Source organism: Passer domesticus, chromosome 7 (assembly GCF_036417665.1).
Source record: "Passer domesticus isolate bPasDom1 chromosome 7, bPasDom1.hap1, whole genome shotgun sequence".
Taxonomy (NCBI): domain Eukaryota; kingdom Metazoa; phylum Chordata; class Aves; order Passeriformes; family Passeridae; genus Passer; species Passer domesticus.
The window spans coordinates 52123944-52142138 of NC_087480.1; the positions used below are offsets into that span (position 1 = coordinate 52123944).

The window sequence follows — 18195 nt, forward strand, 5'->3', positions numbered from 1 at the left end:
AGTTACAGCATGGGCACTAGAGGTGCTGGCACCTTCAGGGCCTTCCTTGTAACCTTCAGGTGCAGGGTGCTCTGACAGACAGTCCTTGGTGGTCATGGGGAGGAGGAAGTTCTCTGCCTGGCACAGCAGGAGGCTTCTTTGTAAGAGAGCAGAAGGGCTGGGTGTGCAGAAGGTAGTTAACATCAGCCCCAGGACACAGCTGCTGTGGACTCTGGAAGTGTATGAGCAGTGGGACAGAAGAGAGAGGTTTGTCCCTAACGCCAGTCTGTCTGCTCTCTTGTCACAACTTGAATTGGCAGACTTGGGAACTTCTCTAGTACTGATTCTCTATAGAAAGATCTGTGGCAGCTGCCCCCTCTCCTGTGAATTTTGGCTGAAGAACATGACCGTGGTGGTGAGAGCAGGGCATGGATGTGCCAGGCTGAAATCAGAGTGGAGCTCTCTTCTTATGGCCTCTCAGTCCTGACTACTGGATCAGAACCACCCTCACACTGTGCTCCCTGTGGGAGCAGACACCTCCTTTTGCTTGTCAGAGCAGTCCTGCTCCAGTTGTAACTAGTGTGTGATGGTTGTACATCCTCTGGAGGAGCCATGGGTTGCATTTGCATGTGTTCATGTAACCTGTTCAATTACAGTAGGTCATTCTCTATCAGCTCAGCTCTGAGGTTCTGCTCCTCCTGGGCTCTCTATTTACATATGTCTCTCTAGCTGGGGAAGGGAGCTGCCTTTGTTGTCTGATTAAATGGAGTTCTGCTGTGCATGTGCAGTCATTGCCTTTCTGTCTCAGTGATCATCTCCTTTCTTCTGTTCCTGCTTTTCCCTGGATCTAGTAAGCAAGAAAGGTATGAATCCATTTTATCTTTTTGTTTTCCTAAAATTTCAAGTCTATTTCCCTTTTTAAAAATCAAGCCTGAAGCTACTAAGGGGCATCTTTGTTTTTGGGAGTGTGGAGCATGCCAGCCTTAGGAGTTTACAGAGACTTTGTTTCCTCAAAGGTATCAGCATCTTAGCAGTTGTCAGCCTCTCACAGCTCTCAGGGAGAAGTTTCAACATAAAGACTTCCCAGATTGCTTTTGCAATTAAATTAAAAATCAAAAAACCCTGACAATAACAGCAGTTATAGGGGTTCCTTTGTTTTCTCAGTCACTTCAGACTGAGCTGTTCCCTCAAGAATGCAGGTGCATTCCTGCAGTCTCTAATGAGGAAGCTTTGAGGGAGTACTGGGCAACTGTAAGAAACAGCATGTTTGCTGGTCTTCAATGAGAGAAAATAGCCCCAGAGGAGATTTCTGTAGCAGGGCCCCATAGAAGGTATTCCCACCTTGCCTTAGCTTTGCCTTATCCTGGTGTCATGTGAGTGGAGCACAGGGAAGCACTAGCCTGCAGTGCCCAGACCTGACACATGTCCCTGCTGTATCCTGGCCCATGGGGGAGCAGCATGTCCTCTTCCAGCACCACCCATGTGCCCAGAGTGATGCTGTGGTTTTGGCTGTCCAGCCTCTCTGTGGAGGCATTTTCTCCCAAAGGTATCTGTGTGTAATATTCACAATGGCCAGTCTGTAATGGGAATGAACTGAAGCTGAGCAGCAGTGGGTAGCTTAGGGTCTGGAGGATGGTTTAGGAGTTTCCCTGACTGGGCTAATGAGACAAAGTTTAATTGTGTTCTGTGCCCATTCCCCAAAAAAGATGGCCCACTTTGCTTGAGGACTGGTACACAGTAGCACATTGCACATCCTGCTGTGCTCCTGATAGGAGGTTTATTTGCTGGCTGTGTATTCTCCATTCTTCTATCAATGGTCTCAGTCCTTCTGCTCTTTTGTCTTGGTCCAAGCAGCTGAAGGCTTCTGAGATGTTGAGATGCCTCAGAGTAGTGTAAGACTCACAAGCTGGCTCTCTCCATTGAACAGCTCCAGTGTTTGCTGCTGCCTCAGGCTGCAGATGGAGCTCACAGGCTGGGCCACACAAGGAACACACGCAGGTTTCACTCATGATTGATGCACTGTTTTCTCTAAGTGCTTCTCATTAGTGGCAGCCCAGCATGCCCAGCCTCTGATGGAAGTGAAAGTGCCCTGTGCCTGTGAGAGCATTTGGGATCATGCATGGTTCAGGGTCATTACTATCCAGGGATGCAGCTGCCTTTGTGTAGAACCTGGCAGCCCTTCAGTGTGCTTCCAGGGGCCTCACAAGGAGAACCAAAGCAGAGAGTGATTGTTGCCATTTGCAGGCTGGTAAATGTGCTAGCATTCGTGTACAGCAGCAGCGCTGCTGCTCCCTCTCTTCCAGGAAACATCAGGTCAGCAGAGGGGTTCAGGCAAAATCCATTTGGGGACTGTAGCCAAAAGACAAAGTCTCTGTATATTCCTGCATGCTCAGCCTATTGGCCAGGTGCCAGGGTCAGCACAGGCTCAGAAGAGAGAACTGCTGTGCTGCTCCTGCCCAACACCCTTCTCCAGCCCTTGGGTATACCCACCATATTTGTAATCTAGAGCTAGAAGTGGGACCTAGAGATTTGCTAGAAACTCTTCTTGCAGTATTCTATTTTCCTTAATATTCACTTGTCCACTTTTTGATTGGATCTGTCCCTGCTTTGCCTGTGAATTCCAGCAAGAGCCTGAGGTGGTGGCATCGCTTTAGGCATAAATATAGCATGAAGAGACAACATTGTATTTTATTGTTCCATTAATACACGCCTTGGGTGCCTTCAACCATTCAAGACATGTATTAATGGCCCAATAAAACACACCCTGAAGAGCCTTTATACTATTATATTACAGCATTCTATATTTAAATATTTCTAATACTTGAAAAAAATTTTTATTATATCCTTCCACTACAGGAAATAGTTCCTAGAGACAGTAGAGGAAACAGTATCTTGCATCTGTCTGCATTTTCTGTAATAAATACTATGCAGAATACCACATTTCAAAACTGCCTCACTAATCAAACATCTGACATTGCTTATATATAATCTTTCCTGTTTCATAGATGGGAAATTGGAGGCATGGAAGATGATAGAACTTATCCAGAGCCCCAGGAGCCTGGGATGCACCTGGATGTCTGAGACACAGGGACCCAGACTCCTTCCTAGGATGATTCATGCCAGTCTCTGCCAGAACTCACCTGCTTGTCTCTGCCCTCTCTGTCCACAGGAAAAGGGCACATTCCCCCTCTGCCAAGGATGAGCACTCCATCGGCCTGAAGGACTCACTCTTGGCCCACTCATCTGACCCAGTTGAGATGAGGAGGCTCAACTACCAGACTCCAGGTAAGGAGCAGCTCATCCTCTTGAATCTGCTTCCTCTCCTTCCTCTTCTCCATGTCCCCATGCCAAAGGCAGAGTTGCAGTCCTTCCCACCCTCCAGGAGATTCACACATTCTCAGTCACAGTGACACAGAGTGGGCCTTAGACCAAGGATGTCCGAGTATCTGCACTCTGGGTTGCAAATGCTTCTCCCTGGCCCTGTCACTGCAGGCCCGCGAGGTTGGGGAACCTGGATGGGGCTGGTCTGTTGTGTGGTGTGTGTCAGACACGGTGTGAAGCTCATTACAGCTGTCCTGAGCTGGGAGGAGCCTCCCTGCAGTTGGGAGTGTCCACACCTGGATGTTCCAGGTGCTGAACTAGCTTCACCCTGGCTGAGCTTCAGTCCTGAGGACAACTGGTGCACTGTTGGCCACATGGGCTGCATCTGGGGCAGTCAGGAGGTACATAGAGCTCTTACACTGCTGAGGGTGTTCCAGCAGCTTCATTCTGGGATCTTTGGTGTGCTGACTCTCCTGCTGTGCTCTGCTAAGAGTCAAGAGAAGAGCTACCTGCAGACTACAGTGCTCTGCAGCCAGTGCTGTGGCCCACTGAAGGACTCTGCTGTTCATGGTGGTCTCAGTGCAGAGGATGATAGTTCAGTAAAAGCCATTCTCTGCATGCTGCTTTCATTGGCCTGGGATGCCTCAGGCTGTAGCTTTGCCAGCTCATGGAGGCAACTGTACTTACACTGCAGAAAGGTCTTGTGCTGCTGCTTTGTGTCTGCACGTCTGTGATGGCACCGAAAGCACAGTACCTGTCATTGTAGTGATCAGAGACAGGCTCGCCCCGACTCGTTCAGAGCCTTTCAGAGAGTCCAAGTCCCAGATGAGCTGAGGGAGCACTTGGGCTTTTGTGATGGAGGGAGCAGTTCAGCAGCAAATGAGGCACATACAGTTCTCTTCTAACTTGCACCTCCTCCTGGTCTCTAACCTACTTTCCTTTTCCTCCTGCTGCTCATTCATCTAAGAGCTTTCATCTAATAGGAGAGTTTTGAAGGGGCCATTTCCTGATGTAAAATTGCTGTGTCTGGCAGGGGGGGCAAGAACAGCCTTTCCTGTTGCCACTCACAGCAGTCTGGCTCACATCTGGGGTGAGCTACACCAGCACATCTTTTTCTGTGCCAGGGCAGCTGTCAGGGGTCTGTAGTTAGTGCATCTCCCAGGCAGAACCAGTGGCAGTTCTCACGTGTGGGCAGCAGCAGGCTGGTAGTTGCCAGCAGAGCTGGCACGTTAATTGGCCACAGCAGAGCACAGGATGGTGTCACAGCATGGGAGGAAAATGCTGTGGGGAGCAAGGAAGGCACGTGTGCCAGGGGAAGAACATCTCAATAGGCAGATCACTGGGAGCAGCACTAAGGAAGGGGTCACACAGAGTCAGTAACAGCATGCAGCTTCTTGAGGAGGAGCACAGTGTTAAACAGGGCTGCTCCAGGACAGCTGTGCATGGGGACAGGCCTCTATGACATGTCTCCATGTGGACACAAAAACCATCTTTGCTGTGTGGTTGTGGTTTGCATTGCGTGAAGAGTTGTGACAGGTTGGGCTTGCATCTGCTCCCATCTTCAGATGGGTCAGGGTGTCTGCAACAAGGATGTCCCTTGCTAGACCTGTAGCAAGGTTCAAAAGCTGCCGTCAGAGAGACAGGGGGCCAGGAAATTTCCTTTTCCTGTCTGTGAATGAGGATAAGCCAAAGATGCTGCTCATTTGGTAAGTTTGCAGAGCTCTCTGGAGAGACAAAACCTAGCCAGAGTGTGCAGTTCACTCGAGACAGCAGCAGGACCCTGGATACTGCCAGACAATGCTCCCCTTCCAAGAGACAGCACTCTGTCCTCCTCCCGTTCTCCCCAGTGCATCCCTTGTGAGTCTCTGAGGAGTGGAAATGGGTGTTGTGCAGCTTGAAGTGACTGTTCCACTCCTGACGAGCTTGTCCTCATTAATGAGGCGCATGAAATCCACCAAGCCCAGTGGGCCCAAGCTGTTGCCCCTGTCACCTGATGGAGGTCGAGACAGTGCTGTGAGGATGCATTGACAAGAGGTGCTGGCCACCAGCCCTGGTAGTTGGTCTCCCTGCTGGAGCTTGCTGAGCAGGGAAAACTTGTTTAATGCATAATTAATTGGTCTACTGTTATTAAATATTAAGCTTTTCATTTTTGTGGTCTTTACTTCAGACAAGGGTTATTCCCCACTGTTGGCCTCCCTGTACCAATGTACTGCTGGGCCAAGTCACAGAGGATACAGGACTGGGCAGTGTCCCAATACACCGTGAAACGAGACTGAGTTGTGCTGCTGATGAGCTGTGAGCGAGCTGGAGCATCAGGGGCACTGAGCAGAGGTGGCCGGGGCTGAGTGCAGTCCCCCTGGCCACTGGGTAGCACAGATGCCCCCTGTACCTGCCATCTACAGGCCCTTGCAGGCTTCCCTGGAGTATGGGGCTGGGGCCAGTGGTGTGCAGTGAGAAATGTAGCACTTGGTGTCACATGATGGCCTCTGGATTCACTCCCTTGCAAGTAGCTCCAGCTCCAGGTGTTTGCCAGTGTCAGGGGACAGCTGGCCAGAGCCAGCAGCCTGCTGTGTAACAGAGCAGCCCCAGGGCCAGGCAGTCGGGCCTATGCTGGAGGGAAGCTCCCAGTGCTGTGGTATATGGTGCTTTCCTTTTCATCTTCATCTCGTTGTCTTTCCATCTCTGAACCTCTGCAATGATGACTAAAGGCTAATGGGATTTCTGTTCTTGCCCCATTTCTTTTCTTTGCAGGTGCCAGTGTCCCCTGTTGCCCGAATATCTCAAGTTAGTTTTAACTCCTGTTTTTATCTTTCGACACCTTTTGCTTTTTCTTTCCCTTTCTCTCTCATATGTGTATTTTCTGTTTCAATGTCATGAAGATCACCTTCACTCACAGCAGACTGTAAAATGGCAGTGATTCACTTTCTGACATGATGTGTGGGGCCAGGCTCGGTACTGCTCGCACGGCACTACAGCAGCTCACCGCAGGACGGTGCAGAAGGGAAGGTCCTGAGTGATGGGCTGCCAGGAGGCCTCTGCAGCAGCCCTTTCCCTGCTCTCCAGCCTCCTACCCCCTCAGAGTGGTAGGCCAGGCTCTGTCATGGTGCCAGGCCTGCAGCTGGCCCTGCATGGGGACTGATAACCTTGGCCATTCTGGAGGGAGTGACCAGCTAAAAATCCCAAATGGACAAATTGAAGGGGGCTCTTCAGCAGTTGAACACACTCTCTTCCTACCTTGGGCAAACTGGTTTCCCTAGGCTGGGTCACCTCTGTCACAGACAGAGCACATGATGGTCTCTGGCCTGCCTGCATTTGGTCTGCTTTGCAGTGTGGGTACCAGAATCCCAGGCACAAAGGAAGCACTTACTGCTCTAGCAGCTTGGATGGAGTTGTACCAGCCTGCAGATAAAAGTGCCCCCTTGTCACTTGTCTTCTGAGCTTCAAGTTCATCCTCAACCAACCCTAAAAGCGTGGCCACCCTGCTCTGGGATGTACAGGCATCTGTGTATGCACACAGGAACAGGAGAAGCATGTATGATAAATGCTTCCCCTGGGAGCAGAGCCAAGGCCTTTGCCGTGTGTGTCCCTGCAGGGGGACACCTCTGAGCCCTTCTAGCCTCCTGGTGAGCTCACTCTCCTCTTGCAAGAGCAATTGGAAGAGCTTGTGGAAGTCCTGGCAGTGTGTACAAATCTCTGTCTTGCCCTGCACTGTCAGTGGCTGTTTTTCTAGGCTTACCATAATGGGATTCCAACCACCTCTTTTCCCCACCTGCTCTTGCAGCTCTTTTGTTGCTGCAACACTTAATCTGGCTGGGAAACACAAATTTGGAAGACCACCTTGTGTTTCTAGGAGAGATGAAGGTCTGCAGCCCTGCTGTGGTCCATGGGTCTGCTGTACTTCATACATAACCGTGTTGGAAGAAGCACATACTGTGGTTGTGTTCCAGTCTCTTTGTCCTTCCTGCCCCACCCTTCTGTCTTGGTCCCACACTGTTCTCATCATTCAGTTGCTCATGAGTGGCAGCTCTGCAAAGGCTGCTCCTGAGCTACAGCCTTAGAGTTCTGGCATGAGTGAGGAATTTGTGCCAAATCCAGCATCATCATCTCTGTCCCTTTGAGGGCTTGCTCAGCCACCTCAGGGATCTTGACAGCTGAAGTGGCAAACAGGACCATCTGCAGGAGGACCTCAGCACAAGGCAGAATAGGGCTATTTCCTTCTCCACCTGTCTGTGTGTTCTCAGGCCATCCGTGGATAGCTGTGCACTGCCGAGCAATGGCAGGATGAGCGTGTGTTGGATTGGGTCTTGCCTGTGTGCAGTGATGTCAGATGTTTTATGCAGAGGTGTAACACTTCTGTGTTATCACCTTGTGACTTGTCACCACCATGTAAAATGTGTGTACCCAGCCTGGAGAGTGCTCCATCACCTCAGTGGCCCATCACTGCCATCTGTGGCAGTGCTTAGCCTCCTGAGCAATTGAGAAGCTTCTGGCTGTGCTCCAGCCTGTCTCCCTGGGTGTGAGTCAACAGCTTCAGCCTATTAATAATCATCATTACCCATGTGGGGTTTCTGGGAAACCCATAAAGCAGCCGATGGAGTCACGAGCCTTGGGATTTGGATGACGTGTTTCACAACCACGTTCCTGCCGGTTCAACATCTCAGCAGCGGAGAAGGAGTTTGTGATGGTTAAGCTCTGAGTCCCAGGGCCTCAAGAGGGCTCCTCCCAATCCCACATGCACAGCCCCACAGTACCTGTCCCCTGTGTGGGATCTGTGGGATCCCTTCCTCTGGGCCTTTCTGCTGAGCAGGGCTTTAGCTGTGCCCAGAATGAGCTGTAAAGTTGCATCCCTGGTTTAGCCAGGGCAAGACTTCTGCCGTGGCTTGAGCTGCATCCCAGCTCACAGCAGCCTCCCAGCAGCTGCTGGAGGGCACATGGCTGCCCATGGTGCCTTGCATGAGCCAGCCCAGAGGAGCTGGATTTTGGGCCCTGGAGCAGGCTCTGCCTCTGGAGCATCACTGAAGAGTTACACAGCTGTGGGCAGAGCTGCTCCTCAGCTCTCAGAACACTGCGCAATGTGCTACCAGGGGATCAGCCGTTCTTCTGTGGGGCCCTTTGCATCCTTCTGTAATGCTCTGGGGACTGTGACAGCATCTGCCTGCCCAAAAAGCTGTGCACACACACTGCAGAGGTTTCACTGCAGGTCTGGCAGAGTTTCTTTGTGGCTAATGCCATTGCTAGGGGTAAGCAAGAGGATCAGCCTAAGCCCTTGGCGGTGAGAGCAGCAGTGTGTTCAACTTCAGCCCATGCGGGAGCCCGGGAAGCTCAGTGACAGCAGTGACAGCAGTGACCTGGGCCCGTTGCTGCCAGGGGCTGGCCGAGCCCCTGCCCGCTGCGTGGCTGCTCTGTGTGCCCGTGGCTGCACTGTCCGAGCATGCTCACCCGGTCATGCACATTCTGCACATCACTTTGTGTTCTGTTCACCGCCCCGCGCTCCGGGAGTGTGTGCCGCATGCCCTCAGCTTCCCGTCCATCCCGCCCGGCGCTTCCCATGGTCACACGTGTCCGCCTTGCACCCACCTCCTGGGTTTGCTGTGCACATGCTCTTGCTGAGCCTTCTGGGCCATGCAGAGCTGTAACCGTTCTCCTCTCCCTCCTCCCTCCTTGTCTCGCTTGCAGGCATGCGTGACCACCCCCCCATCCCCGTGACCGACCTCGCTGACAACATCGAGCGGCTCAAGGCCAACGATGGGCTGAAGTTCTCCCAGGAGTATGAGGTGAGCCTGAGAGCGGGACGGGCAGCAGGGTCGAGTGGTGCTGGCCAGGGCCCCAGCAGAGAGGGCCTGGTGCAAGCTGAGCTGTGCCTCCCCTGCAGCAATGCTGCGTGGTCAGTCCCCATGCCAGCCCTGGGAGCCTGCCAGCTCTCCCTGCCACCCCCACAGTGGTGGGAGCTCACCTTGAGCAGTTGAGGCATGGCTGGTACAGAGAGAAGGCCTTGCAGGAGGATGCACAGCAGCCTGCCATGCTGCCCCTGTGGTTATGGTCTTAGGAGTGAATGGGAGCTCATGTCTGCCTACCTGGACTGTCACTGATTACTTTGTTCTGCTCTGTGAGGGCTGCACTCCATCCAGGCTGGCTGATGTATTTCGGTCTGCAGTATGCTGTGCCCATTCACTTCTGTCTGTGTTCAAAGCTTTGCTCTCTGTGCCATCCTCTGATGCCAACAAACATGTGTTGTGAGTTTTCATTCCTGCTTTCCCCACATAATCTCCCAGTGGACTGTGCTGGCATTAACCTGTGCCATTCAGCATCAGTGTCCATAGAAGCTCTGCTGATGTCCCACTGCCCTGGAGTAGTCCAAGCTCCCCTCCCTGCACAGAGCTCTCTGCCTGTGACCTGCAGTCATAAGCTGCAAACTTGCCTGCTCTTCTGGATCATGCTCCCACCATTATCCGTGTCTCTGGTGGAGCCTCTGGCTAGGCACTGTCTGCATCTACCACGAGGCTGCCTTTGCTCACACACAGGCATGTACTGGGTGTTTGGGGAGCCCTCCACTGCACCTCTCTCAGCCCAACTCCCTCCAGCCCTGTCCTCCTCAAGAACAACTTGCCAAATGGAGGGAATTTGGAGGGAAAGGGGCTGATCTGCCTGAGGGCTGCCTCACCTTTTTTGGCTCTCTTCAGGCTGCATGATTAGGTTGCAACTGTTTAAAATTGGGAAAAGTTCCTCTGCAGCCATGAGAGCAGGAATGGCAGGATGATGTTTTGCTGTACTTATATGTAGAGCCCTCTTGAGCTGCAGGGGACTTGTAAATAAACCCCCCACTAGTATTAAAGAGGGAATAAATTTGGGAAGTGTTCTTTGCATGTGTTATCACTTCTGTTTGAATTGTTATCTGCCTGTGCCTGTGGCCACCCCTTCCTGCACCATACCTACACTGATTTATGAGATGAGATCAGAGCATTTGCCCACAAGGTAGGATTATATATGCCAGGAAAGGGAAAGCAGATCTCTATGTTGAGAAGGTAAGAGACGAATTCCAGCTAGTTCAAAGGGTGTGCTGCATGTATCCAAGAAAGACAGAGAGATCTTTTTTTGCTTTGGGATGCCAGGTGGAGGGTCTTGGCATCCCTGTGCATTTACTGTCTGAACCAGAGAGATGAGCTACAGCATTACATTGTGACTTGGGAAATGTTTAAAGGAATAATGTGCTTCCCTTGCAGTTACCTGTGTGCTCATGTATGTCCTGCCAGTGGAGCCAAAGTGTGCAGTCTTATCTGTCTGCCTTGGGCTTTTTGTTACCAGTCCAACTGAAATGTTAAGCAGGGCTGTCCACTCTGCTGCAGGCAGGCTGTGGTTCTGCTGCACAGTGGGGATTCAGCAAGATCCAGTGTCTCTGCACTCCCATCCTCACACTAGGCCTGTGCTCAGTAGAGCCTGCAGCATAATACTGAGCTGTGGGAACTGTTTTTGAAAAAAAATGAGCATTAAATAAATTCTCTTAGCTGCTTTCATGAGCCTCTCTCTTCTCATTTCTCTTTCTTTAGAATATCATGGCTGGTTGAGAGCACCAATCAGTTGTACTTCTCATGTTGAAGCAGCTATTAAGTAGCTGATTGTTGCACATAATTTTTTTCCTCTGGATTCTGCTGTGTTTGACTCCTCATCATCAGAAAATTGCTGAACATGACAAGCTTGTAGAGTGTTTGACACTAGGACAGACCCAAAAGTAGAAGGGGCTGCACCTTGTTGGCATGTGGGGATCAATGCAATCATTTCCCATTTGAAATGCCGGTGAGAGGAATCCTGGACTGAGTTTGCAGAGAGCAGCAGCTGCCTGTGCAGGACTACATCCTGGTCCCTGAGCGTGTGGGTTTGGCAGGGCAGCAGCTCCCTTTGATAGGAGGGCTGCAGGGCAGGACAGGCATGGTGTGTGCTGCTGACTAAGGAGATCTGCACAGTGGGTGTGGAAAGAGCAGAGGTGGGAGGGGAGCAGGCTGAGCGGCCCCTGTGGGAGCCCTAGAGACAGGAGCCACACCTCAGCACATGCTTGCATTTGCAGTAAGCATTGACACAGTCCCAGTGTTCACCCTGGGACACTGTGAGCCTCAGACCTTGCACAGAGCTCTGTGGTGACCCAGTGCTTTGAGAAGTGAAGGCCCTGACCCTTTCCTCATGGCATAATGGTGCTGCCAGAATGGGCATAGCACAGCTGAGCAGGGAGACACAAGGGAGGAAGGCATGGCAGGTGAGCCCCCAAGGCCCATTTGCTGTTTGATTGTGCTTTGAAATAGTTGCATTTTAAGTGTTTTTGTAGAGCAGCCTGTCAGCCTAACATCTCTGTGGGGTGCAGGGCTGTTTATCGATGGCTCACATTCCAGGAGCAGCAGCACCACAGGCAGAGAGCAAATATTTAACAGCACTTTTAACCATTGAGGCCAGCTGGCCTAGAGCCATCAGTCTGGCACTTGCCTCGGCTGTGCAAGCAATAGCAGGGTAACCTAGAGACAGGTGACATGAAACAAGACCTGTCAGCACCTCCCCACATGCCTGGGAAGGGGGCAGGAAGCGTGGCAGAGATTTCTCACAGCCGCCTGACCTCTATTCCCACCGGTGAGAGAACAAATAATATTGCTCACACCAGTTTGCCGGCCCACGTGGCCACACAGCCATGTGACAAAGCCAGCACAGAGCAGGCTATGGGCTGGCTGCAGTGAGCTGGCTCGTGAGCTGTGGGTCAGCCCTCACCCCTGGCACCTGGGAGCCATCCCTGCTGTAGCTCCTGGTACCCTGGTGCGGCAGGAGAGGCTGAAATGCAGTTGCAGGGAGCTGAGCTGTCTGCAGGCACAGTTCACTGCTGCCATCTGCTCTGGCACAGGGCAGAGCACAGCCCCACCACGCTGTACAGGCAGGCAGCAGGGCACAAGGGTCTGGCAGCTGCTTCTGGCCTGGCTGCACCAGGAGAGTATTTCATTTTTAGTGTACAGTGAAAGCTACAGCGAATTTACAGTGTGGGATTAATGGAATTAGATAAGTGGAAGGAAGGCTGAGCCCCCTGACTGTGGATGTGCAGGTGGTGGCAGGCGCTGTCGCTGTGTTGGAGCTCCTCCTGTGGGCACCTTGCCACGCTGCAGCCTGTGCTCCCGGGCGGGATCCTGCCCATGGATGGCTCAGGAGCACCTGCCCTGGGACAAGCTGGCCGGCACACACACACCACATCTCACACTTCTGCTGTGGGATCCAGCAAGCTGAACATTGCTGTCCCAGTTGGTGCTGTTAGCAAACACAGGACAGGCTGGCTCCAACCAGCACTGGTTCCTGCTCTCTTGTAGTGCTCTAGATCCTGCATCACCTTCCCAGGAGAAGATTTTTTCCTTATTCCTTTCCAAACTCCTTGCTGTGGCTATTGCCCCTTATGTCCAGTCCATCCAGCATGTCCATTTAGTGTATGGCCCCCAGGAGCAGAGCAGGTGATGAGAGTCTGGCAGTGTGGCACTGCCTGGCACGTTAGTTCTTAGTAATCTTTAGGTTACGTGAGATTTCACTGTGCTCCTGCTTCCTAGTGTGGCAGGGAGGCTGCAGACCTTTCCTCACAGTTTCCTGTGGAGGGAAACACTGGTGGTTTGCCCAAACCCTGTATTCACTTCCATTTCCCATAAAGCCACTGAGGACACTGCACCTCCCATGCCTGCAGCCCTGGCAAGGCAGGTTTGGTAGCGGGAGAGGTGCTTGGGGGCAGTGAGCCCAGGTGGATCCGGGGAGCACCCGGGGAGCCTTGGTTTAATGGGCTTGCTGGGTTTAATGGCTCATTGGGAAGCTGCCTGGCAGGCACAGGGCGCTCACGTTCCAGTAATAAGAATAATAAGGCTGAAGTGCTGCCAGAGATTGATTCAGAGGCACCTTATGTCCTCATCTGAGGCGCGGCGCAGATTGACAGCGGTCAATGCTCCTGCTAATGTGGTTGATTCACAGGAGCTCAGGAAGCACTCCTGCCTGTGCATCTTCCTGTCCCCATGCCCTTGTGCAGCTCCCTGAGCTGCTGTGCTGCCCCAGGGCACTGCCTGCCTGGGCTCTCCATGCTTGCCAGCAGCAGAGGCAGCAGCAGGGCCTCAGCGTGCAGAGAGATTTTGGAACTGCACTAAGGAAGGGGAGCAGCAAGCCGGAGGTGGATTGTACCTGAGAGTCAAACTGGCACTCAGGGATGTTTGCAAGGCATTTATAAAGTGCTCTAGAGTCTGTCGAGGAAAGAGCCTTTTTCCAATCCTTTTTCAAGTCTGATTCTGTCTTTATGGCTGTAGCAGCAGGGATCCCTGAACTGCTTTGGTGAAATTGTTCCTTGCACTTCCATGCTGGGAAGGAGGAGTTTTACTAATTGGGCTTTTTCTTAATTTGCACTTGCTGTCTTACAGCATCTCCCTGTCACTTTAAAGCAAAGCAAAAGTCATGGTGCTTTTAAGTTTCCTCCTGGCTCATTTCATTTCAATTTCGCAGCCCTTCTGCTTTCTAGGAAGAGTTTGTTTGTTGGGAGTGTTACTCTGATCAAGTTTTGGGATGCAGCAATGATTCCCATGAGCCCCTGCCCAGAAAGGAACAGGAGCAGACTCCTGGTGCCAGGGCAGTTGTGAAGCAAGGTGGGGATATGCTACTGCACACAGGGGCTGCAGAGCATTGTACAGAGATGGGACAAGACTCGCCAACCATTTCTCCATGGAAGGGCTCCAACTCTCTCCAAGCAGCCCATCATCCTCCCATTTATTTACTCATTTGTTTGCCTTAAAGGGGGGAACAGGTGTACATTAATTCATCACCAGAGTTTAAATTAAATCATTTTACTTCTAAATGAGTCACTAATTTGCAGGAGTATTTAATTAGAGCCTCTTTGCACTCAGGTGCTGTAGTAGTTCTGACTTTCTCACCTGTTTGGCCTCTTAAGAGGCTGATGATGATTAGACCATTTCTGCACATACTCATTGCACATCAAAGCTATTAACCCTAATGGCAACACCTTGATGCTCCTCCTCCATTCTGGGGGCTCTTGGCAGCCTTGTCCTCCCCCAGGAAATAACCCTTTCCTCTGCTGTGGCAGGACACAGACTTGCTGTGCAAAGCACTCTGCACCCCACAGCTGGGTGAGCCCTGCAGCCTTTTGGCAGGGATTTGCAGCATAGATTGAGCATGAGCAGCTGCACTGAGCTCTGCTTGCCTCTGCTGCAGGGGTAGGGCTTGCTCCAGCACCCACCTGTGCTCATTGAGAGTGTTCACAGAGTGCAATTACAGCTGGTGCTTTCTTGAGTTGCTTCTTTACAGCAAGAAGATGCTCACTGATACCTTCAGAGCCAGTCTCAGCTCCATCACCCAGCTAGTCAAGTCTCTCATGGGCTGTCTGTGCAGACTAAAGCCACCTTTCTGAAAAATAGATGTTATTTATGTTTCTAATGGGCATTGGTGGGTCCATATTTTCCTCATTAGTTTGTCTGTTTGTGCTTCTCCTTCAGTGTGCTCGATATTGATCAGACTGATGTCAAAACCCCTCTTACTTATCTCTACTCCAAACCATAAAGTCCTTTCATATTATATTCCTCTTTTTTTTTATGTCTTTGATCATTTCTGCATTCTTCTAGTGTAGTTCAGGCCCACCATTGGTGGGCAGCAGTCTTCCCTGCCACATAGCAGAGAGTGGGGAGCATCTAAAGAGCGGGTCCCCTGAGCAGCCTGTTCTGAAAGGAAAATACAGGTGTCTGAACAAAATGAGTTGTGCTGAGATGTCTCTGTGCTTGGGCAGAGGAGTGTGCAAGGCCTGTGGCAGCCAATCCAGTGGGTTTGCAGCCAGAAGTGGTGCTTGCAGCCTCCACTCCCACCATCCTGGCTGCAGCGCCTCTGAGCACAGCGGCTGCCTGCTTATTACACTGATAATAGAAAATTACAGGTTTTCTGTAGGAAATGTCTATTTACATCCTACATTTCCCAAACTACCTATTAGCATCGCTGTGATGTCACATCCTCCTGTGTGTTTTCGTCAGCACTGGCCCTTCTACCTGCTGGCAGCCTGTGCCACACCTGGGGACAGACAGCTGCCACCTGGCACAGCACTGCCCGTGCCCTGCATGTGCTGCAAAGCCCTCAGGGCTAGTGCAGCAGTGCAGGCACCACCTGTGCTCCATACTCAAGCTGATGCCCACACCCACTGCTGTCTCTTGGGAAGTGCCTGCTCCACAGCACAGGAGCAGAGGGGACATCGATGGGTATCACTTTGTGCACAGCTGGTGGCTGGTGGAACTGAGCAGAGGGACCATGAGAGCTGTTCATGTCAGCCCAGTCAGGGAGCTGTGCTTCCTCCCTCAGCCTTTTGCTCACAGCTGATCCAGAGCTGACAGACAGGCATTTCACTGGCTTAGAAACCTTCTGACACGGCTCTTCCAAGCAATGAGTGCGGGTGCCTGCAGGGAGCACAGCATGCAGTGCTTCCCTTGGCCTATTTCCCCAGTGTTTTGTCCGTGGCACAGCAAAATTTCAGAAACTCTGAGCTGGAGCAAGATTTTAAGAAGGTTTTGACAATGTTGTTAATTTCAGGGGGAAGGGGGTTCATGGGATGGCTGGTTCCTGGTGTAGCTGCTTGCCCCCAGCTTGGCCAGGGCTGCATGTGCAGAGCAAGTCCCTGCATGAGGCAGGTGTCTTAGCTGTGTGTCTCTCGGACAACAAGACCATCCCATCTCAGAGGGGTGCTTTGGGGATGGTCCTTGCTTTGTGCATGGACTGAGACGATAGAGAAGGCTTTGGGAAGAGGCTGCCTGGCCATGGAGCAGCCATGGACTGGATGCACCAGCACGTGGCCCGTGGAAGAAACAGTGGGTGTGTGAGGCCAGGTGGGAGTGGGATGTGTGCTTTTCAGGCAGTTGCATAGTGTGCAGGCCAATATTTATAACCATGTCTCTTCTCCAGGTTTATAGTTTCTTGTCACTCTATTAACTCAAACGAGAGATGTTTACATTGCATAAGTAGCTGGAGCAGTGGATAGTAACCTATTAATTTTCATGAGTATTCCCTGGCAAAAGCTTACAGGCTGTCTTGCAGGACACTAATACCAAAAGCTCCTGGGGCACAAGACACCCAGAGCTTGCTATATTTCAAGAGACTGCAGCTCAACAGCTAATAAAACCACTAGGTCAAGATCTGCACAGTCAGGTCTCTCTGGAATCCTGGCAGAAGACCAAATTTCTGCTGATGGGTAACTCCAGAGGAAAGGATGAGCATGCAGCAGAGGAGATGAAGGCTCATCCGCAGCAGGCTGCCCCAGTGAGGGACTGCTTTGCCTGCAGATAGTGGGATGCATGTGCCACTGGAAACTGATTTTCAGTGGGGTCTGGCTTGGTGCTACTGCCGTGGACACCCATGGAAGCTGTGTCTGGCTTGGGGAGAGGTGTGCAGGGCAATGCAGATTTCGTGACTGAAACTCGTGTGCTGCAGCACTCTAGTGTGCTGGAACCGCTACCAATTCCTTCCTTCTCCTTCTCTCCACAGTCCATTGATCCTGGGCAGCAGTTCACCTGGGAGAACTCCAACCTGGAAGTGAATAAACCGAAAAACCGCTATGCAAATGTGATAGCCTATGACCACTCACGTGTCATCCTGACTTCCATCGATGGTAAGAGTAACTGCAGGGGGCACCCCAACAAGCAGCTCAACCTGACTGTAGCAAGGAGACCATCTTTTTCTGTGTTCTAAGCTGAGCAGGGACAAACACCAAGCATCAGCACGATCAAATATGTGTTCTGGCTGGCCAGAGGAGAAAAGGCACTGTAAAGCTTTCCCAGTGTCCTCAGGGTAGTGTGTTCTGTGTGGTTGCTTCTTAGTACTGCTGGTAGCAAACATGTCTGTCCCAGCAGCCTCCTGTCCCACTCCTGTTCTCTCTGTGTGACTTCAGCTGCCTCCCTCACTGCATGGTGAGTCATGGCACTGTTAGTGCCATTGCCACCCTCTGTCCCAACACAATTGTAGGGCCAGTATCTTTCTCTGAGACTTGTCAATATATGGTCCCAATTAAGTGCCCAGAGTAGAACAGGGTGAGGGGGTGCTCCTTCACCTGGGACATCAGACTCCATACATCCCTGTCCTCCATGGGAGCATCAGGCCCTGGTGACCATAGCACTGACCCCCATGACTATAAGAACCAGCCCCACATCCCTGGAGTTTGGGCTAATACATTTTTCTAGTCCTCTTGCACACAGAGGAGCTGGAGCCCAAGCTCACCCATTCCCCTTGTTTTATAAAACAGTACCCAGCTCTGCTCACCTGGATCTGAGCCCACTGATGGAGGATGAGGAAGATACAGCTAAGTCAATGCCCCCTGCTTGGGGAAGGAACTGGGGCCTGGCTTTGCACACAGGTGGCCCTACAGTCACTAGCTTCCTTTTTTGGGAGACGGAAAAGCCTTTTCTAGTGGTAGTGCACTATTCATCCTCTTCAAGAGGTGGAGAGGGGTCCAAGCAGTCCCTCACAGCAAGTCCTGTTAAGCAGCAGCAGCAGCAGCAGCTATGTGAAGGCCTGGCATGTCTGCTCACGGGCAAACCCTCACAGACAGCTGTGGGGTGAGCACACAGGGAATCCCTGTTTTGCAGCCTGACTCAGTTGCTGTACGTAGTGTCTGTGCCTTCCTGGGAACTGTTCCCGCAGCACCCTGCCAGCTCCGTGCCGCCCGTGCCAAGGGAGCCAAGCGCTGCACTCCAGCTGCCAGCACTGTGTGTCTGCTGGAGACTGCTGAGACCTGGAGAATAGAGCTGTAGAATTTTCCCCAGGACAGAAGGACGAGGGGTGACCCCCAGCTTTATTTCCTTTCTCTAATGAAATGCAGATGCTCTCTCCTGGGGAGACAATGAGATTCCTGCTGCTTTCTATCCCTGC

At 51.8% G+C, this 18195-nt stretch overlaps 1 protein-coding gene across 16 annotated transcripts in view; it reads left to right on the top strand.

Annotated features, from left to right (window-relative positions):
* The window catches only part of PTPRF (protein tyrosine phosphatase receptor type F), a 375635-nt gene that overhangs the window by 340335 nt on the left and 17105 nt on the right, over nucleotides 1-18195 (top strand). For 11 of the 16 annotated variants that reach the window (XM_064428625.1, XM_064428623.1, XM_064428636.1 and 8 more), the window contains 4 exons: nucleotides 3149-3264; nucleotides 6052-6084; nucleotides 8977-9074; nucleotides 16816-16939. In XM_064428625.1, the coding sequence (XP_064284695.1) occupies nucleotides 3149-3264; nucleotides 6052-6084; nucleotides 8977-9074; nucleotides 16816-16939 (371 nt within the window). The remainder of the gene's footprint in view (nucleotides 1-3148; nucleotides 3265-6051; nucleotides 6085-8976; nucleotides 9075-16815; nucleotides 16940-18195) is intronic. The other 5 variants (XM_064428629.1, XM_064428631.1, XM_064428632.1 and 2 more) reach the window with 1 other exon arrangement.